Source organism: Emiliania huxleyi (assembly GCF_000372725.1).
Source record: "Emiliania huxleyi CCMP1516 unplaced genomic scaffold EMIHUscaffold_62, whole genome shotgun sequence".
Lineage (NCBI taxonomy): Eukaryota > Haptophyta > Isochrysidales > Noelaerhabdaceae > Emiliania > Emiliania huxleyi.
This window is the reverse complement of record NW_005197351.1, coordinates 446,207-470,943: the sequence shown is the minus strand read 5'-3', so window position 1 is coordinate 470,943 and position 24,737 is coordinate 446,207. Positions and strand designations below refer to the sequence as shown.

The following is a 24,737-nucleotide window of genomic DNA, read 5'->3' as shown; positions in this document are numbered from 1 at the left end:
AGAACGTCAACATCTCCGAGGCGAAGCCTGGCTCGGAGGACGTCCTCAAGAAGGACCCGGCCGCGGAAAAGGCGCCCGACGCGGGCGCGGTCGACTCGGACAAGGCCAAGGCCATGTTCGCCGCCCACGCGCCGCGCCCGCCCGCCGTTTTCTGGTCCATGTACGACGTCAACGACCACTTCGTCAAGCCGTGGACGCAGGGCACCGGCTGCTCGATCGCGCTCCTGATGAACACGGCGGAGCAGTGGCCGGTCGAGGGCATGTTCTCGCACGCGTGGGCGGGCTCGGTGGTCGAGACGTACAACTGCCTGCAGAACATGGTCAACCACTCCGGCGTGCCGTCGGCAGCTCGGTTCTTCTTCTGCACGTTTTCGATGTATCAGCCGCAAGACGGAGCGGAGGGCGGTCTCTCGATCTCGGAGCAGATTGCACTCGAGCCGTTTGCCAAGATTATTGAGTCGAAGCCGACGCACGGTATGTTTGTGCTCCACACGACTATTTCGGAGGTCTACGACCGGCTGTGGGTGGCGCACGAGGCGGATGTGGGTATCGACGCAAAGCTTCAGACGCGTGGGCTATTCGACATGTACCGATGGACAGTCCAGAAGTTTGAATCGGCCGCCACTGTCAAGACGTGCGATGGTAAGTGTGGCGTGGAGAAGGACCGCGCGTACATTGAACGCCTCATCATGCAGCGTGGTGGCTTCGGGCGTCTCGATGACGTAATCGCGACATTTCGGACGAAGATGCTCGCGGAGCTTACGGACTTCTTCAAGCTGACGGGCGACCCTGATACCACGTTGCTGGCGGGATTTACCAATCCCAACGTGGTTGTTGATAACAGGACATTCGATTGGAAGGAAGAACGAATGGAAATGCAGAGTCCAGTCTACTATTATTGCCACGAAGTGGTATGGAACTTTCAGGCTGAATGGCGGAAAGAGCTAGCCAAGGTGGGCGCCTTGCTTGGGATGGTGGGAGACATGGAGTCAGGTCCGCTTGGAGCTTCGAGTTTCCCTTTGGGACCCGCTCGTGTAATTGAAGAGTGTCATTGAAAACACATATGGGCGGTTAACCGTTAACGTAGGGGCCGTGGCGTGGAGATATAACAGTCGAAATGCCCATGGCTTCGAGAAAGGTAGTGCTACTCTGCTAGCTGCTACAGACACTTCGTCCCCCACTACGGCTAGCACGCGGACGCGCTATTCCGCTAAAGGATGGAGAAGACGAACAGGTATAGGTGCGCAGGCACTTGGATTGTGTCCTCCTCATTCGTCACATTGAGCATTGTGTGTGTGTGTGCGCGCGCATCGTGCGCGTGTGTCTGTGCGCGGCAAGGCTTTTTTTGTCTCTCGCCTTGGTCCCCCTCACATCTCACGACTGACAATAATGCAAATACGGGTTGCGCCACTACGCGTCACACACGCTTCCTTCGCGCAGGCTTCCCCCCCCCCACACACACACCGCTCACCCACGGCCCACGCGCTACGGGCCTTGCACTTTGAATGCCGTGGGGCTCCTGTCGTTAGACGTGGAGACGCGAGGGTTGCCCCCCCTTGCCCCACCACCTCGTGTGTGTGGAGAAGTTTACCTTACCTTACCTTACCCTTCCCCTGCGGCATGCCGTCTGACTCGTCCAGCGCAGCGCGCGCAGAGTGCCTCGCAGCGGCACTTGCACCATGCGGGAGGGCGCCCTGAAAGCCGCCCAGTGCAGCACTCTTGCCGCCCGCCAGATCGGCCCTGGGCGCCGCTCTGTGCCCATGTCGAGCTTCCAGACCTCCCACAGCCAGCCCATGGAACGCAGCAGAGCGGTGTCGCCGGCCAGCCGCAGCTTCTTTTGCAGAACGGCGGCGATGGGAGAGGTGTGCCGCGCGAGGAGAGCGGCGAGAGTCTCCGCGTCGACGACCGCCTGCACGTCGCTCTCCACCGGGCAGACGCCACCCTTGCACACGACGACCTGTGCCGGAAAAGACGCTGCGTGTGAGGTGCTGAGAGGCTGCGTTTGGGTGGTGCTTGTGTGGCAGGGAAGGCCTGGCGCCTTGCACTGAGCAGCGTCCACCTGCCATGTTTCCCTGCCCACCTTCATTCGGAGGACACCAACAGCTGCGTCCGGCGGCGGCGTTGATTGCGACTGCAGCCGCTCGGCCATGTGCTTGAAGATGAAGCGCTCGTCGATCGAGGGCTTCGTTGGTGAGGAGAAGGAGAGGGTCAGCAGTGCCAACGCGGTCGGCATACTCGACACCCAAAGCCAGCAGGCGATAGTCAGTCAGTAGCCGGACGGGTCTATGCACTATGGACCTTGGACCCGCCAGTCGGAAACTTCTCGCAAAGTTCGATTTTTCTTTTTTCGACGATGGAGACAGAGCAACGAGTGCAACTGAACACAAGACCACACAGCCTGGTTCCGGCATGGAGACGCACGAACCAAGCCAGGGTCGGAGCCGGGGGAGATCTACAGAGTGCATAAATTACAGAAAAGCGCGGAGTGTGAGCCCGCGAGCTCACGCCGCCGCCTCCCCCCGCGCCCGGAGCCCCACGCCCACATCCCAGATCTCGTGGTACAGCGCCTCCACCTCGGTCGCCGTCGGCACGATCGGGTTGTTGTTTGGCGAGCCGGATGCGAGGGCGGCCTGCGCCATCGATGGCACCGCCTTGCGGAAGACAGCCTCGTCAATGCCAAACCCCTCGAGCGTGGGCACGCGCAAGTCACTGGTCACCCGCTGCAGCGCGTCCGGGATGCCCATCGCCGCGTCGATGTCGGCGGCGCCCTCGTCGCAGAGACCCATCAGCCTCGCGGCGTCCGCGTACCGCTTGACGGCGCCGCCGGCCGAGAAGGCGGTGACGCGCGGGAGCAGCATCGCGTTGCACATGCCGTGCGGGATGTGGAAGCTGGCTCCGAGCGGCCTGCTCATGCCGTGGATCAGCGTGACGCTCGAGTTGGAGAAGGCGATGCCCGCCTCGCACGAGCCGAGCAGCATCGCCTCCCGCGCCGCGCCGTCGGCCGGAGAGCTGCACGCGGTGTGAAGCGCACCGCCGAGCCTCCTCATCGCCGAGGCGGCGACGCCGTCGGAGAAGGGGTTGGCCTTGGCAGAGACGTACGCCTCCATCGCGTGGCAGATCGCGTCGATGCCGGTGTCGGCGGTGAGCCGGAGCGGCTTGGTGAGAGTGAGCTCGTGGTCGAGGATCGCCTATTCACAGCTCAGTGGGTGTGAAGAGACGCGGCTCACACCTCTCGCCCTGAGCTCGTGGTCGAGGATCGCCTATTCACAGCTCAGTGGGTGTGAAGAGACGCGGCTCACACCTCTCGCCCTGAGCTCGTGGTCGAGGATCGCCTATTCACAGCTCAGTGGGTGTGAAGAGACGCGGCTCACACCTCTCGCCCTGAGCTCGTGGTCGAGGATTGCGGCGAGCGGGAGGTAGGCGAGCCTACAGGGGGGGGGACATGTGAGGGGTTTGCTCGCCTTCCCAGGGACCCCGGTGTTGCGTGTCTGACTGTCGCTGTGCTGCCGTGCGGCTTCGGGCCCGCGGCTGTACGCCAGCCTCGGGGCGGGAGGACGGTACTGTGCAGTGTCTTCAGAGCACCGCGTGAGTACGAGGGCTGTGAGTGCGGCGAATGCGGCTGAATACGGCTGTATACACGTGAGCGACGCGTCCTCTCGAGCGCTGGTTGGGATACAAGAATGCGTCTTCTGCTTCTAGGACGGTGCGCCCGATGCAGAGCATCTTCTCCTCCGTCTCAGAGTCGGTGATGATTGTGAACTTGGTCGCCTCGCTGCCCGTGCCGGCAGTGGTGGGGATGGCGACGATCGGCAGGCTGGGCCTGTCGAGCGTGAACGGCGCCTTGTAGTCGCGCATCCGCCCGCCGTGCGTCCGCAGCGCCGCCGCCGCCTTGGCCGTGTCCATCGGCGACCCACCGCCCAGAGCGACGATCGAGTCGTACGAGCCGGCGGCGAGCGCGTCGACGCAGCGCTCGACGCTCTCGGTCGTTGGATCGCTGATGGTGTCGGTGAAGACACCGTAGTCCGCCACGCTCGTCGACATCGCAGCGACCACCTTGTCGACCGCGCCGCTCTGCGGGCTCGCGAGGAAGCTGTCGGCCACGACGAGCGGACGCCGCATGCCAAAGTTGGCGAGCAGCCCGCCGAGGCGGCCCACCGAGCCGCCGCCGGTGAGGATCGCGCGCGGTAGATCGAGAGAGACGACCATGGATGGTGAAGCGCTCGTCAACCACCTTGGAATTCAGGGGAAAAGAATTTTACACGGGGAAAGAATTGAAAAAAGGGCGCCTCGCACAACACTGGGCACTCTTAAAATCCCTGTGTGGTGGCGGCGTGCCGTCCTCCCATCCCTCCCTTGCGTTCTCTGTTTTCTTTCTTTCTTTCTTTTAACACTTAACGGAGTCGCTTAGGCGGCTCCGGTGGTGTGCCTGTGATAGTACTAGCACGCGCCAGTTCGCACCTGTGTCGAGCCTGTCTGCTGTGAGAGAGAGAGTTGTTTTGTTTAAATTCTTTTAACACGGGGAAAAAGAATTTTAGCCGCGAAAAATGTTTCTATCTGGGATCGTCCTTCCTGCTCGTGCGCTCAACACCTTGCTGTTATTTTCTTTTTGCCATGTGTAGGCCCCTCAAGGCCCCCCTACCATATTTGTTTCTCAGGCGAGCGCTGCTGCTGAGGGCGGCGAGGGGGCGGTGACTGGCGGCGAGGGCTGCAGTGGCACGCGCACCCCAGAGGCGGAGAGCGGCGCCCGCGAGGCGCGGGCCGCAGTTGTTCCTGGCGGAGGTGGACCCGCTGTGTCTGTTGACACATCGGATTCCACGCCGCCGGCGGAGGAGGGACTTGGGCGCACGGTGCTGTCGGCTGGCAGTCCTGGCCCGCCTTCTGGTCTTGGAGATGTCCACGTTCACGCGACTGTCGGAGGTAAATCGCCCGAGCTCGTCTCGGGCGTGACCGGCACTCCGTTCTTTTCTATCTTGAACTTCTCAGGTGAGTGCAATCCAAGATCAGGTGGCGGGTGGGGCTGCCGACTGGGCGAGGGCCGGGCGAGGCGGCGGGCGAGGCGGCGGTGCGGCGGGCGGCGGGCGGCTTGCGTCGTGGGTGCGCGTGGGGGAGGCGGCGCGGGTGGCAGGCGCAGGCGCGGGTGGGGCTTGGGCGGGGGGCGAAGCCGGGAGCGGCTCGCGGGTTGGTCCGGTGGGGGGGGGCGGTGCGGGGCGGGGCGGGGTGGATCGGGTCGGGGCGGGTCGGGGCGGGGTTGCTCGGGTCGGGGTGGGGCGGGGTTGTGGGGTGGGGTGGGGATGTCGGGTTGGGGAGTGGGTGGGCGCCGGAGTGGGAGTGGTGTGACTGCTCCTGTGGTGCGGGCGACGGCTTCTGAGGAAGCCGTCGCCCGCGCCTCACCTGTCGCGTGAATCGTGTCGTGCGACCGCCTTTTGTTGAAAAATTCTCAGGTGGAGAAGCGCTGGCCGCGCTAAGGTGGATGGATCCTCCGACCCCTACATGCCTAGGCTGGCCGATTTTTTTCGCGGTATCCGCGGCGGGATATGGCGGGATATGGCGGGATATGGCGGGATATGGCGGGATATGGCGGGATATGGCGGGATACCGGGAGATACACGCGGATATGACCGGCCGTCGCTCGCCTAAGCGCCTAAGCGGCCTAAGCGGGGGGTGCTTAGAGGGTGCTTAGGCGCTTAGGCGGCCCTTGCGACGGCGTGAGGCGGGCGGGATATGGCGGGATATGGCGGGATATGGCGGGATATGGCGGGATATGGCGGGATACGGTCAGATATGGAGAGATACATCAAGATACCGCAAAAAAATCGGCCAGACTAGGCCTCCCTACAGTATCGTCTGCGCCTTGTCTGTTCTCGAGGTTCTGAGTGTCGTGAATCATGAATCGCGTGTGTCGAATGAATTCCTAGTATCTTGCTCTTAACTCTGTTCTCCCCATTTTTTTTTCGTCGAGCTTAGTTGTACGTACTTTTACTGCGGGGAGAAAAGAGAGAGGGGGTTGTGTTCTCCCCTGACTCCTGGCCCCTCAGCAGTAGTTTTGTGAAATTCTTCGAGCTCCGATCCTCGACACAAATCAATGCTCTCCGCGAACCCCCACCGCCTCCTTTGTTTGTGGAGACAGTCGGAGAAGGGGGCAACACTGACCGTCACTTGCACCCTACCGCCCTCCTCATCACTGCCCCGGCGCCCACGCCTCGACCTTCTTGGGCAGCAGCTGATTCGACACGTCCTCCCCGTGGCCTAGGCAGCCGTCATCGCCCTTGCCCCAGGTAAAGACGGCGCCGTCGGCGGTGCGGGCGATGCTGTGGCGGCCTCCCGCCGACACAGCGACGACGCGCTGGCCGGCAAAGGCCTGGACCTTCTTGGGCAGCAGCTGCTGCTGCTGGTCGCCGTGGCCCAGCTTGCCGTCGCCTCCAAAGCCCCAGCTCCAGACAGCGCCGTCGGCGGTGAGGGCGAGGCTGTGGCGGGCTCCAGCCGACACGGCGACGACGCGCTGGCCGGCAAAGGCCTCGACCGTCTTGGGCAGCAGCTGGCTCTGCTCGTCGCCGTGGCCCAACATGCCAAAGATTCCACCGCCCCAGCTCCAGACGGCACCGTCGGCGGTGAGGGCGAGGCTATGGTAGTGTCCAGCCGCCACGGCGATGACGTGCCGCCCAGCGAAGGCCTCGATCTTCTTGGGCAGCAGCTGGCGCTGCTCGTCGCCGTGGTCCAGCTGGCCTTCGTCTCCGCTGCCCCAGCTCCAGACAGCGCCGTCGGCGGTGAGGGCGAGGCTGTGGCGGGCTCCAGCCGACACGGCGACGACGCGCTGGCCGGCAAAGGCCTCGACCGTCTTGGGCAGCAGCTGGCTCTGCTCGTCGCCGTGGCCCAACATGCCAAAGATTCCACCGCCCCAGCTCCAGACGGCACCGTCGGCGGTGAGGGCGAGGCTGTGCCCGCCTGCAGCCGACACAGCGACGACGCGCAGGCCAGCAAAGGCCTCGATCTTCTTTGGCTGCCACTGCGTCTTCCAGTCGCCGTGGCCCAGCATGCCGAGGCTTCCAAAGCCCCAGCTCCAAACAGCGCCGTCAGCGGTGAGGGCGAGGCTGTGGTACTCTCCCGCCGACACACTCACGGCACGCTCGCCACCCAGCGGGGAAGGGAGGCGGGTCGGCGTGTTGAGCTGCGTCACACCCTCGCCGTGGCCGAGCAGTCCCGGCGTCCAGCTCTCAGCCTTTCCGCACGACGAGAGCCGCCCCTCGCCGACGATGAAGAGGCTGTGCCGTTCGCCTGCTGCCGCCCTCGCCGGCGGGTTGGACTCGCGCAGCAGCGCAGCGAAGCACAGCCATCGCACGGCGCAGCTCTCGCCCTCCGGCAGCGCCGGCAGCTCGAAGCCGCGCTCTTGCGCCCACAAGCGGATGCCCTCCACCGCAAGCGAGGCGTGGAAGAGCAGCGAGACGGCCGCGACGCGAGCGATGTCGGCGGGGTCGCAGCGAGAGAAGACGCGCACGAGGCTCCGTGGGGAGGTCGAGGAGGCGGGTGAGCGCCGGCGTGTCTGGCGAGGGAGCGGCGGCGGAGGCGGAGGCGAGGCGGCGCGAGCGGCGGCGCGGGCGGCGGCGCGGTTGGGTGGACATATACAAACACATAGAAAAAGAATTTCCCGTGCTCGCTACTTTTGACGCCGACGTGACTCGCACATGCAGAGTGCTTCAAAACACGATCTCTTCATCACTCGGACGACAAGCAAAACCACTGAAAAAAGAAATCGTGGTGGTGCGGACGCACGAGTAGCGCTTTGCCGAGCTGGGGCACATATATGGCCGTCTCCGGCTCAAACGATCGCCACAGCGCGATGAACTCTCCGCCACCGGAGGCATGCGGCGCCTTCCTCCGCGTCGTATCCATCAACGACGTGTACAAACTCGACAACTACCCTCGCGTCGCAACGGCAGTGGCCGCTGCAAGGGCCTCCGTCGCGGTGCGCGGCGGTGTCGCCCTGGCCTGCCTGAATGGCGACTTTCTGTCGCCGTGCACCGTGACCGCGCTAGACGGCGGCAAGGCGATGGCTGACGCGCTAAATTACGCTCTTATTGACTACGCATGCTTGGGTAACAAGGAGTTTGACCTTCCTCTCCCCAGCCTCGTGCGGAGCCTGGCTCGCTTCACGCATGGGAAGGTGCTCAACCAGGAGCTAGCCGCGCTGCCACGATTCGACTGCGTCAGAGTCGGCGAGCGCACCGCCGTGCTCGCCGTCCTGTTGACGCCCGACCGTACAAAGTACCGTCCCACGGGATATCCCCACGCAATGCCGATGGCCGAGGCGTGCAACGTGGTGTGGAGGGAGGCCAAGGCGGCACTCGGCGCGAGCGGCGACCTTTTCCTGCCCATGACCCACCAGCCAATCAAGGATGACTGCGCGCTCGCTGCTTGCCTCGCCGAGCACCCAGAGTTGGGCGTGCGCACACCCATTCTGCTGGGCGGGCACGACCACGAGGTCACCTCCACCTCTCTTGCTCTCCTCCCCCCCCGTCCCTCAAATCCGTGGCCACCGCGGCCCGCAGGTGGATGTGCGCGAGGCGGGTGGCGCGCTCATCGTCAAGGCCGGCTGCGACGCGGCGAGCATCGCCGTCGTGGACGTCTACTGGACCGCCTCGGGCGAGCAGAAGAGAGCGTGCAAGGTGATCGCGGCCAAGGAATTTGCGGAGGAGGCATCGGCGGCCACGTTTGTGCGCAGGTGGCAGGCATTCGTGCAGGAGAGCATGGAGGTGCCCCTCGCGCCGCTGCGAGCCCCCCTCTCGTCCAAGCGCGTCCGATTCGAGAGCGCAGGCCAGGTTGGCTCCTTTCTCTGCGACCTTCTCAAGGCGGCGCTGCGCTCGGAGGGCAGTCAGGTGCAGCTCGTGATCCTGCACGCTGCAGCCCTCATGGGCCGCGCCGACTACGCCGCTGGCCAATTCACACTCGCCAACCTCTACGCGGAGCTCGCGATCGATACGCCACTGGTGGTCACCAAAGTGAGCGGCGATGCGCTGCGGCGGGCCGTCTCGCAGACACGGCTCGAACAGAGGGCGTCGCAGCGGCCGTCGCGCAACCTCCTCCACCACGACTCATCCGCATGTTTCGCGGACGACACGGGCGGGCCCGGAAGCATCGATAGAGCTCCGCTCCTCCCAGACGCGACCTACTCGCTTGCACTGCCGCGCTTGCTTCTCGACACGGGCCTGCTCACGCTGCCAGCCGGCACCGAAGGGCGCATCCCCCCGCTCCTCTCTTTTTTTGCGGCCGCAAGGCTGCCTCTACCCGAGGAGGAGGCCTGCATGCTCGCAAAGCAACTGGTTGTGCGGCTGTGCATGCGGCGCGCCTGGCTGGCTCTGCTGCGCTCTTGCTCTCGCAGCCTCAATGACGGTGCCCGCGCCCCCTCGACACCGTCCAACCATATCCTCTCGCCCCGCACGACACTCTCCGCCGCCTCTGCACAGGCATCTGGGACGACGATGGCGACGGCCACCTCTCGCGCCAAGAAGTGGAGAGGGGGCTTGGGCGTGCAGTCGCGCATATCGACACCGATGCCAATGGCTTTTTGGAGCTCGAGGAACTCCTGGCAGCGTTAGGGGACACAGCGAGCAAGGGGCTGGCGCGACTCATGATTCAGACCCTTGACCGCAATCGCGACGGTCGCGTGTCGCTGGAGGAGTTGCTGTCACTCGCCGATGTCGTGTGCGGGGGCAACGCCAGCAGCAGGCTCTCTCATAGTACATAGTACAAACCTTAGGTAGAGAGCATGTGCGCTGGCCTCAGCTGGATCTTCTTATACGGATGTTAGTTCGTCAGATTTGAGGGGTTTGTGTCCTAAAGAGGAAATGTCCAGCCGGGACGGGAGATTGCCCACGCGCTGGCCCTTGGGCGTGCCCCCCACGCACCACGTGTGTCTGTGTGTGGAGAAGAGAGAGTTTATCTTTCCCGTACCGGCTGCGTACCGGTCTTAGACCGTAAGCGTATACAACCCAGTTCGTACACGCCTACACACGAGACTCACACGAGTCCGGCCCGACGAGCTCTCTGCGTAAGTATGGGTGAATGCTACATCTGCCTCTCGGTCCAAGTGATACGCGACAACCACGGCCGTGCTGCATGGGCCGACGATGCGCCGCCACCGTTCCTCGTCCCGCGCTCCCACTTCCGCTCAATACACGCAAATCACGGCCTCGATCGATGTCTCACCGCCCCGGCGCCCACACCTCGATCTTCTTGGGCAGCAGTTGGTTCGACAGGTCCTCTCCGTGGCCTAGGCAGCCGGCCTCGCCCTCGCCCCAGGTAAAGACAGCGCCGTCGGCGGTGAGGGCGAGGCTGTGGCGGGCTCCCGCCGACACAGCGACGACGCGCTGGCCAGCCAAGGCCTCGATCTTCTTGGGCAGCCACTGGGTCTGCTGGTCGCCATGGCCCAGCTGGCCGTGGCCTCCAATGCCCCAGCTCCAGACCTCTCCGTTGGCGGTGAGGGCGAGGCTATGGAAGCCTCCAGCCGCGACAGCGACGACGCGCTGGCCGGCAAAGGCCTCGACCTTCTTTGGCAGCAGCTGGTCCTGCGTGTCGCCGTGGCCCAGCTTGCCCCCACCTCCATAGCCCCAGCTCCAGACAGCGCCGTCGGCGGTGAGGGCGAGGCTGTGGTTGTCTCCTGCCGCCACAGCGATGACGCGCCGGCCCGCTAAGGCCTCGACCTTCTTGGGCAGCAGCCGAATCTGCCAGTCGCCGTGGCCCAGCTTGCCGTATTCTCCATAGCCCCAGCTCCATACAGCGCCGTCGGCGGTGATCGCGAGGTTGTGGAAGAGTGTAGCTGACATGGCGACGACGCGCTGGCCAGCCAAGGCCTCGACCTTCTTCGGCAGCAGCTGGCTCTGCTCGTCGCCGTGGCCCAGCTTGCCGAAGATTCCACCGCCCCAGCTCCAGACGGCGCCGTCGGCGGTGAGGGCGAGGCTGTGCCCGCCTGCAGCCGACACAGCGACGACGCGCAGGTCAGCAAAGGCCTCGACCGTCTTGGGCAGCAGCTGGTCCTGCCGGTCGCCGTGGCCCAGCTTGCCCCCACCTCCATCACCCCAGCTCCAAACAGCGCCGTCAGCGGTGAGGGCGAGGCTGTGGTACTCTCCAGCCGACACACTCACGGCGCGCTCGCCGCCCAGCGGGGAAGGGAGGCGGGTCGGCGTGTTCAGCCGCGTCACGCCCTCGCCGTGACCGAGGAGGCCTGGCACGTGTTCCGCCGAGCCGCACGACGAGAGCCGCCCCTCGCCGACGATGAAGAGGCTGTGCCGTTCGCCTGCGGCCGCCCTCGCCGGCGGGTTGGACTCGCGCAGCAGCGCCATATAGCACAGCCACCGCACGGGGCAGCCCTCGCCCTCGGGCTTCGCCGGCAGCTCGAAGCCGCGCTCTCGCGCCCACAAGCGGATGCCCTCCACCGCAAGCGAGGCGTGGAAGAGCAGCGAGACGGCCGCGACGCGAGCGATGTCGACGGGGCTGTCGAAGCGAGAGAAGACGCGCACGAGGAGCTCCGTGGGGAGGTCGAGGAGGCGGGCGGGCGGCGGCGTGTCTGGCGAAGGCGCGGCGGTGGAAGCGGAGGCGAGGCGGCGCGAGCGGCGCGAGCGGCGCCGCGGTTGGGTGGACATCTCAGCAAAAGAATTTAAAAATCGGATGCGCCCGTTTTTGAGATTCGCCTCGCAGATCACCCGGCGTTTTTCAGATCACCCGGCGTCTGCGACTTTTTGCCTCGCAGATCACCCAACACGGCGAAATGTCGTTTCCAGATTACCCAACACGGCGAAATGTCGTTTCCAGGTTACCCGCGCCGCGAAATTTCTTTTTTCCAGAGCACCCGGTTTTGAGATTCGCCTCGCAGATCACCCGGCGTTTTCCAGATCAGTGAGCGATTTCAGATCACCCACCCGGTGCGGGCCGGCGAAATGTCGTTTCCAGGTTACCCAACACGGCGAAATGTCGTTCCCAGGTTACCCGGCTCGCGAAATCTCTTTTCCAGATCACCCGGTAGTGGGATTCACGACTGCGTCATTCAAGCAAACGAGGCCGGGGATTCCGAGTCGGAGCTCTCCTTAGGACCACGTGCCGCAGGTGCTCGCTCTCTGTCTGGACGAGGTTCACGCTGGCCTTTGCGCCTAGCTAGGCAGCCGTCCGTGTCCGGGTAAGCTGAAACGAGATATTTTGCCCGAGCGGGTAATCTGAAAGAGAAAAAAATGTTAGCCGCCGGCGGGGTGATCTGGACGAGAAATTTGGCCGACCGGGTAATCTGACATGAGAAATGTTAGCGACCGGGTAAGCTGAATTGTGGGAGACTGGGTAAACTGGTTTGACGGAAATCGCGCTAAGCAGGAGAATATCGTTGGCCGGGTAATCTGCGAGGCGAAAATCAAAAATTTTAGAAGAAAAGGCGGTCGCACGACACGATTCACGCGACACAGGCGAGGCGCGGGCGACAGCTTCCTCAGAAGCCGCGTCGCCCGCACCACACAGGAGCAGTCACACCACTCCCACTCCGGCGCCCACCCACTCCCCACCCCGACATCCCCACCCCACCCCACAACCCCGCCCCACCCCGACCCGAGCAACCCCGCCCCAACCCGACCCGACCCGATCCACCCCGCCCCGCCCCGCCCCGCCCCCCACCGGACCAACCCGCGAGCCGCTCAAAAGAATTTTACGTACCACAAGAAAGACCGACCGGCGGCCAGCACCCACCCTCTACTACGCGGCATGTTGCTCCTTGGACCACTTGGATGACCCTGTGTGGTGGCGGCGTGCCGTTCAGCGTTCTCCCTTCCGATTCCCTCCGCTCGGGTACGGGTTGTCTGTGTTCCCCCCGTTTTCCTTCACTACCAGGCGACGCCAAAACAAATTCACAGATCATGGACGATGTGGATGCTGTATGGACCCTCCTGAACGCAAAGTCGGATCCGCCACAACGCTGTCTTAAGCACCTCTCCCCAGTCACGACGAGAAGGAGAGCAGCACCTCGACGACCTCGAAACACGCGCGGAGCTGCCATGCGCACGCGGCGACCATGCAGTCATCGCCGGTTGCGTCAAGGTCCGCCGCCCTCCATTGGCAATCCTCGCAGCCGAGGGGTGGGTCGTCTTTGTCCTCCGTTTGTCCTCCAGCGCTCGTTGACAATCTGGTTGTTGCGGAGCTCGAGCCAAGGCGAGGAGGGCTTGCCGAGGGTGGCGTACAGCGCCTTGCAGCCCTCGTCGCCAATCTGGTTGCTGTTGAGCAAGAGCCCCATGAGCCGCGGCGCTGCCCCCAGCTTGCCGAGGGCGGCGGCCAGCGCCTTGCAGCCCTCGTCGCCAATCTGGTTGCTGTTGAGCCAGAGCACCATGAGCCGCGGCGCTGCCCCCTCCTTGCCGAGGGCGGCGGCCCGCGCCTTGCAGCCCTCGTCGCCAATCTGGTTGCGGTTGAGCCAGAGCCTCTCGAGCCGCGGCGCTGCCCCACTCGCGAGGACCTCCGCCAGCTGCGCCGCCTCCGCGTCGCCCCAGCCGAGGTCGTCGTAGATCAGCTCGGTCGCCTTGCCAAACTGCTCCTTGAAGGCGGCCTCGTACAGCCGCTTCACGAGCGGCTTGTCGTCCTTGCCGTTGGTGAAGCTCTTCGACTCCAGCTCCGCCGCAAACACAGACGGCAGCAGCGGAGGGCGCCGGCCGCCCTTGGTGCAGTCGAGGATGAGGTTGTTGAAGTGGTAGCTCTCGCGGTCGCGCATCAGGCCGAGGTCGAGCGAGAGGTTGCTGGACTTGGTCAGGCTCGCCCAGGCGTTCTCGGTGGCGCACCAGCCTCGGTCAAAGTACTTGGCCACGTTGGTGCCCGTGGCCTGGTCCTTCGCCTTGTGGCCGTCCGGGAAGGAGGTCAGCCGCAGCACCCATGATATCGATGTCTTCGGGTGGGAGTAGAGCGTGCCGAGGCAGCTCAGCCCCTGCTTGAAAAGCGCGTTCTGCTCCTCGGTGCGCATGACGCCGTTCGCGGGGTCGGGGTGCTGGTGCAGCGAGCCGTAGTCCCAAAAGACGCCGAGCCGGTTCAAGCCGCCGACGGTAAGGGCCTTGAGCGCCCGTGCGACGCGACTGAGGTTGGCTCCGCGCGGGTCGGGGTGGTCCTTCGTCAGCCACGGGTAGGAGAGCGCGGCGACGGGAATGTGCTGCGAAAACTCGTGCATCGCCTCGACGAGGTCTGCGAGGGAGAGGAAGGCCTCTTCGGGCAGCGCCTGGCGGTGAGTGAGGACGCCGCCCGCCTCAGCGTGGCTGATGATCCACCGCGCGTCGAGGAGGGCGACGGCGCCGCTCGCGAGGACCGGCTCGAGGGCGTCGCCGCCGAGCTCGCGCCACCGCTCCAGCTTCTCCTCGTACACCACAGGAGCCGCTCCACGGGAGCCGCCTAAGCGACTCCTGCGAGGACGGCGAGGCACTTAGCTTCGTGCACTCGACCGCCCTCGCCGCAGGCGAGCTCATTCAATAATCTGCTCTGCGATGGCCGTGTGAAGAACGACTGAGATACGCTCGTGCTTCTGCAGCCAACTCTTGGTGGTCCAAGTCACCTCATCGCGAGGTACTGCACGGGGCCCGCGTCTCACCTCTCACCGCGTCAGCGGTTGTTCTGGTGTGCGTCGACCGTCGTGGAGCAGAATATTTTTTCTCCGGGATCTCTCACACGTCACTCAGAGGGGCGCCGTCCAGGTCCCAATTTCCAGCTACCAAGGCATACTATGACACCACTCTCTTCCAACCCACATGCTCCTGAACAGCTGTACATGCACCGACGCAACAGAACATTATGGATGCACGGCAGAGGCGCGCGCGCCGTCGTCGCATCTCGGCGCCACCGCCTCCCACACGGTCGAAGCTCTCGGGCCGAGGGGGAGAGCGGCCCTGCATGCTGCCACAGACCCCTCATGCAACGCACACGCAAATCACGCACGAGGGGGGGGGGGGGTGCATCCAAGTTAACGCTATGTAAGGCATCTTACTCGACCTCCCACATCCGCATCCAGTCGATGCTCGCAGAGTCGAGCTGGGCGATGCCATCCCGGAGGTGGGAGCGGTACTGGTCGAGCCGCTGCTGCGGGTGCGAAGTCTTGGAGGCGAAGGCGAGGTTAAAGATGACGAACATTGGCTGCTCGAACGGCTTCCAGAGGCCGCGCCCGAACCAGCGGCCCCAGCCGTCGGGGCTGTCGTTGCGCACGCGCAGCTCCAGCCCCCCGTCGCCTTTGCGGCGCCGCGCCTCCGCGACGGGCTCGTCGTTGACAAACCACCTGCCGTGGTGCGAGGGTTGCTGCTGTGGTACGCATCATGCATGTGAGTGCGTGTGCATGCGTGTGTCGCGCGGTCCACCACCGGAGCGAGTCAGGCTCCTTCTCGAAGCGGTAGACGTTGTAACCCGCCGGGTCAACCTTCCCATCCCTGACGAGTTGGTCGTAGCCTCCCTCGTTGAAGGCCACCCACCGCAGCTTGTCCCTGCCGTCCCATCCGCCGACCGGCGGCGGAGCGTTGGAGGTGTGCGCAGTGAGGCAAGGCACCTGCGCGCGGTGAAGTCGTGAGGTATTACGCACGGAGCAAGCGCGGAGCAAGCGCGGAGGAAGGGCTATCACTGCCACAGGGAAGGGCGAGGTTCGGGGCACCATCGCTTTGCCCACGGCGTTGTCCCAAGACACCTTGGTCACCCACATCTCCGTGATCTCCACCTCGCCGCAAAACGGCCACCCGACGGAGCGGAAGTCGGCGCCGAGTAGCCAGAAGGCGGACCACGAGTACTCGTTATGAGAGGCGAGCCGCACGCGCGCCTCGAGCACGCCGTGCTTCAGGGCCGCCTGTGGGAGGGGTGAAGTGAGGCAAGGGGAGGCAAAGTAAGGGATTCAGCGAGGCGCGATTGCAATGTGTGGATGTGAGCAGGCCGCCTTGCCCATCGTGTTTATGCGACCCGAAAAGAAGCCAGTGGGAGGGCGCCGATCGGATTGGTCGCACACAGAGTCAAAGCCGACCGACAAGTGTGCCTGGGGCGGGTAGAAGGACAATGGATCCATATTGCACTTCTGGCCCTGTGCTGTGCCACCGCCGCCGTTGTTTGCTTTGGGGTCGTAGAACAGCTGCAGCGTGAGCGCACCGTTGCGGACGCTGACCCCCTCCGGCACGTAATATTGAGCCTCGTCACCACCGCTGCGGATGCCGTCGTTGCGAACCTCCACATTCCACAAGGCGCCGTCGACGCTCGAGCCGTCAAAGTCATCCCTGGCCGAGAGGTAGCACCTCTTCTTCAGGCGCGGGCCGCACGGGTCCACGTCTCGCCCCGTGGCAGCGGAGGCAGTCGTGGCGGCGGAGACGGCGGTGGAGGCGGCGGTAGTGGTGGTGGAGGCGGCGGCGGCGGCGGCGGCGGCGGCGGTGGCGACGGCGGTGGCGGTGGCGGCGGGAGAGGGAGGTGTGGCAGGCGCGGTGGCGGTGGTTCTCGCGAGGCAGTGGACGCCCCCTCCAGGGGCTGGCGCGACGTGTGTGACGGGCTCAGAGTGGAGCTCGCAGCGCGTGTACCCTCCCGCAGAGCCCCACTCGTACGCGAGGCAGGCCGACCGAGCAAAGCACTCCGCCTCGCACCCCTTGCGCGTGCCGAGCCAGGCGGCAGTCTCGTACTTTGAGCGGCCGGCGGAGCGGCAGTAGCCAGCACTGCGCCCTCCGGGCGGCGCAACAAAGGTGCCGGTGGGCACAATAGCGGACGGTGCAGGAGCAGACGGGCGGCACGGCCCGCAAACTGCGAGGAACTCCAAACCGACCTGGTCGCAAGCTTCGGCCTCAGGCAAGCCCAGGTTCGCGATCACCCACCGTATCCGATCGCCGCATGAAAAGCCGTCCGCAGACGCCGAGAGCACTGACTCGGTGCAGCGCGGAGCGCAGATTGCGCTTGCCGGGTCGGGGCGGAGGAAGGCCAGCAGATTGAGAAGGTGCTTGTGCATTCCTGTGCATACTCGGTGTCGAACCACCAGCTCGACGCTCACTACAAGTGACCCGGGTGCCGAGCAGCAGGCTGACACCCAGAAGCGCCGTGAAAAAACAAATCGTGCGCGCAAAAGCAAAAAAAAATGATTGCGCGGCCCGAGATCGCCGAGATCGCGCGGTTCTGCAGCACCTCGGCATGATATCTCGGGCTCGGCGAGGTGGATGGGTTGGGGGCGAGGGGGCCTGTGAGAGAGAGAGAATTCTTGATACGAAACCACGACGACACACACCAGTCGACTCGCATCGGTTGCCTCCATGAACGGCGGAGCTATTCTCGCGCCCACACCACACCTGGCTCCAACGTGGACACGCCCATAGCTGGGGACACTACTAGGTCACGCATGGCATCACAGAAGTTTTATCTCTGGGCCCCGAAAGGCATCTCTAGCAGTGTCGTTACACATGCCCCCTCCCCTCCTGGGCGCATGCGCCTCACGTCTCGCCAGAGCATAAGCCCTTGGCGTGTGGCGAGACGAGTTTTTCGCCATTGCAGCGAGCAGCAACCCGCCCGCCGCAAACAGCCGGAGGCCTCGCCGCGGCACTGGCTGCGCCGCGGTCCCGCACCCGTCGGCGAAGCTCCCCCCGCGGAAGACCGCGCGTAGCGACGCCTTGACGATCGAGATGAGCGTGCCTGAAGCTCGCCCACCTACTGCCCCTGAGAGTTGGTTACGAGTGGGATCAGCTCCCCCCCTTGGGATCACAGCTTCCACGACCTCACACCCAACATCACAGGCGGGATCAAAAGGGGACTCCACACCGGACACCGCCCGGGCACAGACCCCCTACCCGTCGGATTGCACAGGGCCCCCTCGGAGCAGCCCACACACAATCACGCATCGGCAGATTGAGTGCCTGAGTCAGGCAGACAGCACAGACAAGGAGAGGAGAGAGAGAGGAGAGAGAGAGAGAGAGGGGAGAGAGGAGATGGTGAGGGAGTGTGCACGCGTGTGGAGCGGGGAGGGTGTCTGTGGTGGGCTGTAGTCCTACTACGTGGTTAAAACCACGCGCCCCTCAGGAGCTTAAGGTAGAGTGGAGCGTCCTAGACGCCTCAGTGCCTCCCACCGGGTGAGACCATCCGGATCTGCCCAGCGCGCCCTCCGGGCGGGCTGGTCCCCGCGATGGCCCACGGTCCTCCGTCGCCTGGTTGAAGAGGGCGGCGATCATCAGCGCGGTGCCGCCCTGGCTGCTCTGCAAGTTGATCTGCGCGCCGCGCTGCAGCAGCAGCTCGACCACCCGCTCGTAGCCCTCCTGGGCGGCGAGCATCAGCGCGGTGCCGCCTTTGCTGCTCTGCAAGTTGATCTGCGCGCCGCGCTGCAGCAGCAGCTCGACCATTCGCTCGTGGCCTTGCTGGGCGGTGTACATCAGCGCGGTGACGCCGCTCACATCGCCTACCCCGCAAGTCGCGTTGACCCGCCCGCCGCTGTCAAGCCACGCCAGCAGCGCCGCCTGATCGCCTTGTACAACCGCTTTCGCCGCCTCTGCGGGAAGGCTGCCAAGTAAGCTGGAAGAGGCCGCGTCACTCGCTCCCGCCGCCGCCTCGCCAGAGATGCTGCCAGCCACCATACGTTGTATTCAGGGTTCCCGCTCTTTGTGGCTGGGGGCGGCGGATCTCACCGCGATCAACAGCAGGGAGACGTCCACCAGCACGCAGCACCCCGTGGTACGAGGGTGGTGCTGGTGCTGCTCGATGAGGAGTTGCACGTTCGCCGCCTTCCAGATCCAGTATCCAGAGGATCTCGCCGACCACCTTCCCGAACGAACCCAGAACCCACCGAACGACTCGAACAGCAGCAGCTGCACGTCGACGTGACGTCCTCCCTGCACCCTGGCGTAGCGATACTCGCCGCCATATAGGACGGTATGCGGCGGTCGCCGCCCACTCCACCCTTCCCCCACTATTTGCCAGAGCGAGAGCGGCTGAGAGCCGCGACCCGTGTCCCGCCGTGTTTACACACCGTCAACATCGCGCCAGCAACCGCCGCACGCTAAACGGCTGGCTCTTGCTACCACTGGGTTACCAATTCCTATCGCCCCACAAGCCACAAGTGTTCACTTGGCGCCCCTTCCGCCCGACCTGGCCTTGTGCTCGGGCGGCAAGTAAAAGCTGCGCGGCTGCCCGTCCCACTCCGTCATGCGCAGCGGGAGCCGCTGTCGCTCCTGCAAGGCGGCGACTGGCGACGGCGGCGGAGGTGCGGGGCAGAGCTGCAGTGGCTTGTGCATCGCGTGCTGCAGCCCGAGCTGTGCGACCAGGCGCGCCATCTCGGGGAAGGTTTGCTCGCACTTGACCCAATAGTAGGTGAAGTGGATGGCGTCAAACATGAGTGGCGCGTGGCGGATCGCGACGTCGGTGTAGTTGTAGTGCCGCACTCGGGAGGCGTCGAGCCAGGCCGTCTCGAGCGCCGCAACCTGATGCGCGTCGATGCTCGCGCACTCGCCCTTGAAGCGCTTCGCCGAGCGCATCAAGAACCCGCCGCCCGCCGGCTGGTACACGAGGTGGCTCTGCAGCGTCCGGCGCGGGAAGTTGCTGAGCACCGTCTGCGGCAGCACGCCGCGCAGCGGGCTGCAAAACTCCATCTCGTGCAGCGCCTGTCGGGGGGAGCGGTAGCCTTGGTTGGTGGTGGCTGGTGGCTATGCCGCTGCTGCTGCGGCCCTCTCGGCGAGGGCGACGGATCCGCGCTACGGGATCGTGTGTCCGCGTGGCGGCACCATCACGGCCACTCCCCGCCACTCCCCGCGACTCACGGCGTATCGGCACCATCCCATTGACGACCCACAGGATGGGCTTGCGCACGCTGCCGCGTTGGACTGAGAAGCTCTCACCGCCTCCGCCTCCGCCTCCGCCTCCGCCTCCGCCTCCGCCTCCGCCGCCGCCGCCGCCGCCGCCGCCGCCGCCTCCATGGCGGTGCGACTGCATGCAGTCGGGCAGCGTATCTGGCCGCACGTTCACTGCGCCCCAGGCGGCCTGCGGCGGACGGGAGGCGCCGCACGATTTGATGTCGCGGTGTGGGGCGATGGGCGCGAGGGTGTGGAGGTGGAGCGGCGGTCGCCTGGTACGAGATGAAGAAGTCGGACTCGCACAGGTGGTCCGGCACGGTGAGTGCGCCGCTCCACTCGTGCGGCCGCGTCAGCAGCAGGAGCCTCATCCGCTCCGCCTCGCTGGCGTTGGCAAACGGCGAGGACAGGAGGCACGGCGCACCAGGTGCGCCGCACGAGGCGTGGAAGCCGGTCTTGCCGACCACGCGCGGCACGCAGCCGGTGGCCCACGTCGCTTGGCTCGCCTGGGCGCCCGGAATCACCGTGGGTCGGCGCTTGGCGATGTTGGATCTGCTAAAGACGGGATCGCTCATGTTCCATTCGACGGGCGACCCGCTCGCCAGCAGGCCCAGCGCCGCCCACGCCACCTCGCGGATCTGCGAGTCGCCGACGTAGATAACCCCGGCGTACCTCTCCCGCACCTCTGCCGCGCGCACGAGCTCCTCTCCTGTGGCCGTGGCCTCCAGCTCCCACCGGAAGCCGCTCGCCGAGCGGATGGCGTCGCGGCCGGCCATCACGTTGGCTGACCACACCGTGGAACTGACGCCGTACAAGCCCGTGTCTGAGGTGGTGCCCGAAGGCAGCGGTGGCATGCCCGCGAACTGCAGGCAGCCAGCGCTCTGCGCGCACAGGGCAAACATGCCGTTGGGTGTGCGCCCCCCCTTTTCTTGTGAGAGGGGCTTCGTCGTTCGAGAATTCTTTCTTTCTCTCGCCGAAACGGCGGGCGTCCCTCCATGGCGGCTGCCTCCGACGGCGGCCACCATGGTGGCCGACCTGGAGCTCCTCAGCGGCCGCAGCCGCTCGTGGCCGCTGCCGAAGGCACCGGTCGCAGGAGCTTCAGCTCGGTACACGCCCTGCCGGCCGGTGGGCCATGCTTTGTTGGACGACGTGCTGGTGCTCTAGACCAACGCCAAGTCCAGCTGAGCTCTGCCTGCCGGCCGCCGCGACGCGAGAGCCAGCTCCTCGAGGCTCTTCCTGCTGCTACGGCTCGGCCGCCGGGCAGCCGGCTCGCGCCTCGCAGCCGGCTCGCGCCTCGCAGCCGGCTCGCGCCTCGCAGCCGGCTCGCGCCTCGCAGCCGGCTCGCGCCTCGCAGCCGGCTCGCGCCTCGCAGCCGGCTCGCGCCTCGCAGCCGGCTCGCGCCTCGCAGCCGGCTCGCGCCTCGCAGCCGGCTCGCGCCTCGCAGCCGGCTCGCGCCTCGCAGCCGGCTCGCGCCTCGCAGCCGGCTCGCGCGGCTCGCGCCTCGCAGCCGGCTCGCGCGGCTCGCGCCTCGCAGCCGGCTCGCGCCTCGCAGCCGGCTCGCGCCTCGCAGCCGAGGCTCGCGCCTCGCAGCCGAGGCTCGCGCCTCGCAGCCGAGGCTCGCGCCTCGCAGCCGAGGCTCGCGCCTCGCAGCCGAGGCTCGCGCCTCGCAGCCGAGGCTCGCGCCTCGCAGCCGAGGCTCGCGCCTCGCAGCCGGCTCGCGCCTCGCAGCCGGCTCGCGCCTCGCAGCCGGCTCGCGCCTCGCAGCCGGCTCGCGCCTCGCAGCCGGCTCGCGCCTCGCAGCCGGCTCGCGCCTCGCAGCCGGCTCGCGCCTCGCAGCCGGCTCGCGCCTCGCAGCCGGCTCGCGCCTCGCAGCCGGCTCGCGCCTCGCAGCCGGCTCGCGCCTCGCAGCCGGCTCGCGCCTCGCAGCCGGCTCGCGCCTCGCAGCCGGCTCGCGCCTCGCAGCCGGCTCGCGCCTCGCAGCCGGCTCGCGCCTCGCAGCCGGCTCGCGCCTCGCAGCCGGCTCGCGCCTCGCAGCCGGCTCGCGCCTCGCAGCCGGCTCGCGCCTCGCAGCCGGCTCGCGCCTCGCAGCCGGCTCGCGCCTCGCAGCCGGCTCGCGCCTCGCAGCCGGCTCGCGCCTCGCAGCCGGCTCGCGCCTCGCAGCCGGCTCGCGCCTCGCAGCCGGCTCGCGCCTCGCAGCCGGCTCGCGCCTCGCAGCCGGCTCGCGCCTCGCAGCCGGCTCGCGCCTCGCAGCAGCTCGGCTCCGTCTGTCATCCGGCCGGTCGTCCACTGCCACGCCAGCTGGCTTGTGGCAGCTGGCCCGCGTCACACGCTACTCGACCTCCAGCAAGGAGTACCGGGACGCATTCTGGGAGGTGTTCCACTCGGTGCCCAGACGGTGAACGAGCTAGCGTGCGGGGACAGCGGCATTGTGCACGGAGCTAAGTGCATTGCCGTTCTTAACGGAGTCGCTTAGGCGGCTCCGGTGGTGTGCCGGTGATAGTACTAGCACGCGCCAGTTCGCACCTGTGTCGAGCCTGTGTGCTGTGAGAGAGAGTTCTTTTGTTTGAATTCTTGAGAGCGCCTTCGTTGTTAATAGTACAAACCCAATGGTCCCTTGCAAGCGGTCCTTCGTTGCAGTCGCGCACACGCACACGCCACGCCGCACCGCGCGCCCGCCCACTGCCCCGCCCAGGCGGGAAAGAGATGAGGAGATGGGACAGCAAAGGAGGAGCCAGACACGCACGTATGGGAGGGTTCAGTGTGTCTCGCGCCTTGCGGGGGGGGAGCGGAAAGGAGGAACCTCTTCCCAAGAGCACCACTCTTGGAGCGCCGCCACTACCACCCAGAGCGCTGCAAGCAGCGCCGGGCAATGACGGCTTACCGCCCACCCAGCCCCCCCTCGGCACACCCCGGCAGCCAATGTGTGACGGCTCGAACCCGCTAAGCCATCCCGCAAGCGGGATGGCCCGCCACTCGAACCCGCAAGCGGGTGTACGAACCGCGAGCGTTGCGCGTCACGCTGCCCGGCGTCTCTCACTTTCCGGGACAGCCCCGCCCTTTCGAGGCAGGAAAGTGACGGCTACCCCGTACGCCCTGTTGCTTCTACCCCGACGCCGACCGCCCATCCCCCCCTCTTCGTTCCCCCCTCGAATTCTCCGGACCCCGACAAGCCGCCCGACGTTGGGCCTCTGCCCCGCACGCCCCCGCCCCTTCTGCCCCTCGCTCACACCCCGGCCCGACACGCACATACAAGACAAACCCGGCGTCCTGCTCTCAAAAGAAAAGAAAAAATGGGAAGGAGGAGACCAGCGGGGGAGACTCCCCGCCTATGCAACACCCCAGAGAGGGGCTGCCATGAGCTAGCCTTCGATGTTATGAAAACAAACGCAAGGCGGACACAAGCACATCGCTCTCTCGGTCCCACAGACATCCCGCACACCCGCCGCACACCCGCCGCCCCCGCGCGCGCCCCACCCCGGCCGGGAGAGAGGGGAGTGACAGTTTGGGATGGCAACAGAACGAGTATGTTGAGTCCTGGCTCAACAACGCAGAGAGAAATGAAAGCCGTCCGGCTCACAAGTCCGGCTCACGCGCCCCGACTGACCCTTTACCGCACTGGTCACTTCCGCCCCCTCGCTCCCAACCCATCCATCCACCTCGCCGCGAGGCGCCGCGCAATCTCGGGCGATCTCGGGCCATCTCGGAGCTCCACGCCACGCCCCCCCCCCGTTCCCGCCGCCGTGCCGCGCTATCTCGGGCGATCTCGGAGCGTCGCTCGCGCGGCGGCACACCCTGCTCAAAAAAGGAAGGGCCCGGTTGGAGCCACGGGGCTCACACACTCGCTCAGGGCGCCGCCTCACTCTGCGCCCCGCTCGGCGCGTTCCTCGCCCTCCACTTTTCTTTTGAGCTTAGCCGTATCAAGAATACTCATCATCTGTCCAGCGTCCACCCATACCGCGTCGGTGTCCAGTCCGAGCCTGAGGAGACTGTTCTTCACCTTCCTACATACATACATACTCACTCACACACTTAGCCTTCGATGTTATGAAACAAACGCAAGGCGGACATGGCATATCGCTCTCGGGCCCACAGACATCCCGCACACCCGCCGCCCCCCGCGCGCGCCCCACCCCGGCCGGCGGGCCGGGAGAAAGGGGAGTGACAGTTTGGGATGGCAACAGAACGAGTATCTTGCACTCCAATCTCCATCCATGTGCAAGAACGCAGATAAAGGACTGGGGCTGGTCAGGCCCACAAGTCCGGCTCATGCGCCTCGACTGACCATCTACCGCACTGAACACTTCCGCCCCGTCGCTCCGCCGTCCCGAGATATTTCTGTGAACAGCGTCTCTTCTCGACAGATCTCAAAGCACGCCGACCCGATCGAGTGAGATCCACGGTGTGTATAATGCCGTGCAGCGCCTGCCGCGACCGCCACCCAAAGGGCCGCCCTGGGACTGCGCCGCCCGCTCCGCGTTGGAATTGCCCATGCGGCCGCCGCCGCATCCTCAATTTCTCCGCTCATCGGACACACTCTCCGTCTGATCAGGTGCCGAGTCTGAGGTGCGCCTCGCTCTTCATCTCCTTCTAGATGCCTCCACCCTTCCAACCCCCACAAAGAAACGCAAACACAGCCCACTTCCCTGGCGGGGCGCGTACCATGGCTTCGCACGAGTCGCGCGGCCTCCCGAGCGTCCAAGCCGCGGCACGAGGGCCTTCGAGGTCCCATGTATTGCGGCCAGGCAATGAACGACGATTCGCCCACCGCCGCTTCGTTGCTGCCACTTCCGGCCACCGCCGCCGTTGTGCCGCCGCCTCTGCCGCGCAACGTGCCGCCGCAGCCTTCACCGCCGCCACCGATGCCTTCACCGCCGCCACCGATGCCTTCGCCGCCCTGCCGTCGACACTGCCGCCGCCGCAGCCCCCGCCCCCTTCCTGCCTCCTCTCCGCCTCCCCCCTCGCCCTCGTCGC

At 65.8% G+C, this 24,737-nt stretch overlaps 7 protein-coding genes across 7 annotated transcripts in view; 2 read left to right on the top strand and 5 right to left on the bottom strand.

Moving 5' to 3' along the window:
• Positions 1 to 1,368: 1,368 nt before the first annotated feature.
• Positions 1,369 to 2,282, bottom strand: EMIHUDRAFT_437642 (hypothetical protein). The gene is made up of 2 exons (XM_005763767.1): positions 1,623 to 2,282; positions 1,369 to 1,448 (listed from the first exon to the last, which is right to left on the bottom strand). Exons 1-2 carry the CDS (start codon positions 2,231 to 2,233, stop codon positions 1,418 to 1,420), a joined length of 642 nt encoding a protein of 213 aa, XP_005763824.1. The 5' UTR covers positions 2,234 to 2,282; the 3' UTR covers positions 1,369 to 1,417.
• A 42-nt stretch (positions 2,283 to 2,324) lies between these two features.
• On the bottom strand, positions 2,325 to 4,223 carry EMIHUDRAFT_357847 (iron-containing alcohol dehydrogenase). Its single transcript, XM_005763766.1, has 3 exons — positions 3,710 to 4,223; positions 3,405 to 3,426; positions 2,325 to 3,188 (listed from the first exon to the last, which is right to left on the bottom strand). The coding sequence occupies exons 1-3, from the start codon at positions 4,204 to 4,206 to the stop codon at positions 2,502 to 2,504; spliced, it is 1,206 nt and encodes a 401-aa protein (XP_005763823.1). The 5' UTR covers positions 4,207 to 4,223; the 3' UTR covers positions 2,325 to 2,501.
• A 3,575-nt stretch (positions 4,224 to 7,798) lies between these two features.
• On the top strand, positions 7,799 to 9,832 carry EMIHUDRAFT_214750 (hypothetical protein; the record flags this gene model as incomplete). Its single annotated transcript, XM_005763765.1, has 4 exons — positions 7,799 to 8,476; positions 8,544 to 9,384; positions 9,459 to 9,694; positions 9,803 to 9,832. 4 exons carry the CDS (start codon positions 7,799 to 7,801, stop codon positions 9,830 to 9,832), a joined length of 1,785 nt encoding a protein of 594 aa, XP_005763822.1.
• A 3,134-nt stretch (positions 9,833 to 12,966) lies between these two features.
• Positions 12,967 to 14,465, bottom strand: EMIHUDRAFT_214748 (hypothetical protein; the record flags this gene model as incomplete). The annotated part of the gene is made up of 3 exons (XM_005763764.1): positions 12,967 to 13,089; positions 13,148 to 14,391; positions 14,423 to 14,465. The coding sequence occupies 3 exons, from the start codon at positions 14,463 to 14,465 to the stop codon at positions 12,967 to 12,969; spliced, it is 1,410 nt and encodes a 469-aa protein (XP_005763821.1).
• A 220-nt stretch (positions 14,466 to 14,685) lies between these two features.
• On the bottom strand, positions 14,686 to 16,961 carry EMIHUDRAFT_452459 (hypothetical protein). Its single transcript, XM_005763763.1, has 4 exons — positions 15,908 to 16,961; positions 15,632 to 15,820; positions 15,348 to 15,529; positions 14,686 to 15,265 (listed from the first exon to the last, which is right to left on the bottom strand). Exons 1-4 carry the CDS (start codon positions 16,949 to 16,951, stop codon positions 14,977 to 14,979), a joined length of 1,704 nt encoding a protein of 567 aa, XP_005763820.1. The 5' UTR covers positions 16,952 to 16,961; the 3' UTR covers positions 14,686 to 14,976.
• A 4,496-nt stretch (positions 16,962 to 21,457) lies between these two features.
• Positions 21,458 to 21,805, bottom strand: EMIHUDRAFT_45341 (hypothetical protein; the record flags this gene model as incomplete). Its single annotated transcript, XM_005763762.1, has 1 exon — positions 21,458 to 21,805. A coding segment is annotated over one exon (348 nt), but the record flags the coding sequence as incomplete, so codon positions are not given.
• A 2,172-nt stretch (positions 21,806 to 23,977) lies between these two features.
• The window catches only part of EMIHUDRAFT_452458 (hypothetical protein), a gene marked incomplete at both ends in the record, with an annotated part of 4,443 nt that continues 3,683 nt past the window's right edge, over positions 23,978 to 24,737 (top strand). The window contains 2 exons of the mRNA XM_005763761.1: positions 23,978 to 24,010; positions 24,128 to 24,153. Of these exons, the coding sequence (XP_005763818.1) occupies positions 23,978 to 24,010; positions 24,128 to 24,153 (59 nt within the window). The remainder of the gene's footprint in view (positions 24,011 to 24,127; positions 24,154 to 24,737) is intronic.

Coding starts and splice junctions, on each gene's coding strand:
- EMIHUDRAFT_452459 (XM_005763763.1), bottom strand. CDS start 16,951: ATGCACAAGCACCTTCTCAATCTGCTGGCCTTCCTCCGCCCCGACCCG. Junction 15,821..15,907: donor GCATAAACACGATGGGCAAG/GCGGCCTGCTCA, acceptor CCCCTCCCACAG/GCGGCCCTGAAGCACGGCGT. Junction 15,266..15,347: donor AAGGAGCCTGACTCGCTCCG/GTGGTGGACCGC, acceptor GCACCACGGCAG/GTGGTTTGTCAACGACGAGC.
- EMIHUDRAFT_437642 (XM_005763767.1), bottom strand. CDS start 2,233: ATGCCGACCGCGTTGGCACTGCTGACCCTCTCCTTCTCCTCACCAACG. Junction 1,449..1,622: donor CGCTGGACGAGTCAGACGGC/ATGCCGCAGGGG, acceptor GTGTGTGGGGGG/GGGGAAGCCTGCGCGAAGGA.
- EMIHUDRAFT_357847 (XM_005763766.1), bottom strand. CDS start 4,206: ATGGTCGTCTCTCTCGATCTACCGCGCGCGATCCTCACCGGCGGCGGC. Junction 3,427..3,709: donor GAGAAGATGCTCTGCATCGG/GCGCACCGTCCT, acceptor CCCCCCCTGTAG/GCTCGCCTACCTCCCGCTCG. Junction 3,189..3,404: donor TCGCCTACCTCCCGCTCGCC/GCAATCCTCGAC, acceptor AGCTGTGAATAG/GCGATCCTCGACCACGAGCT.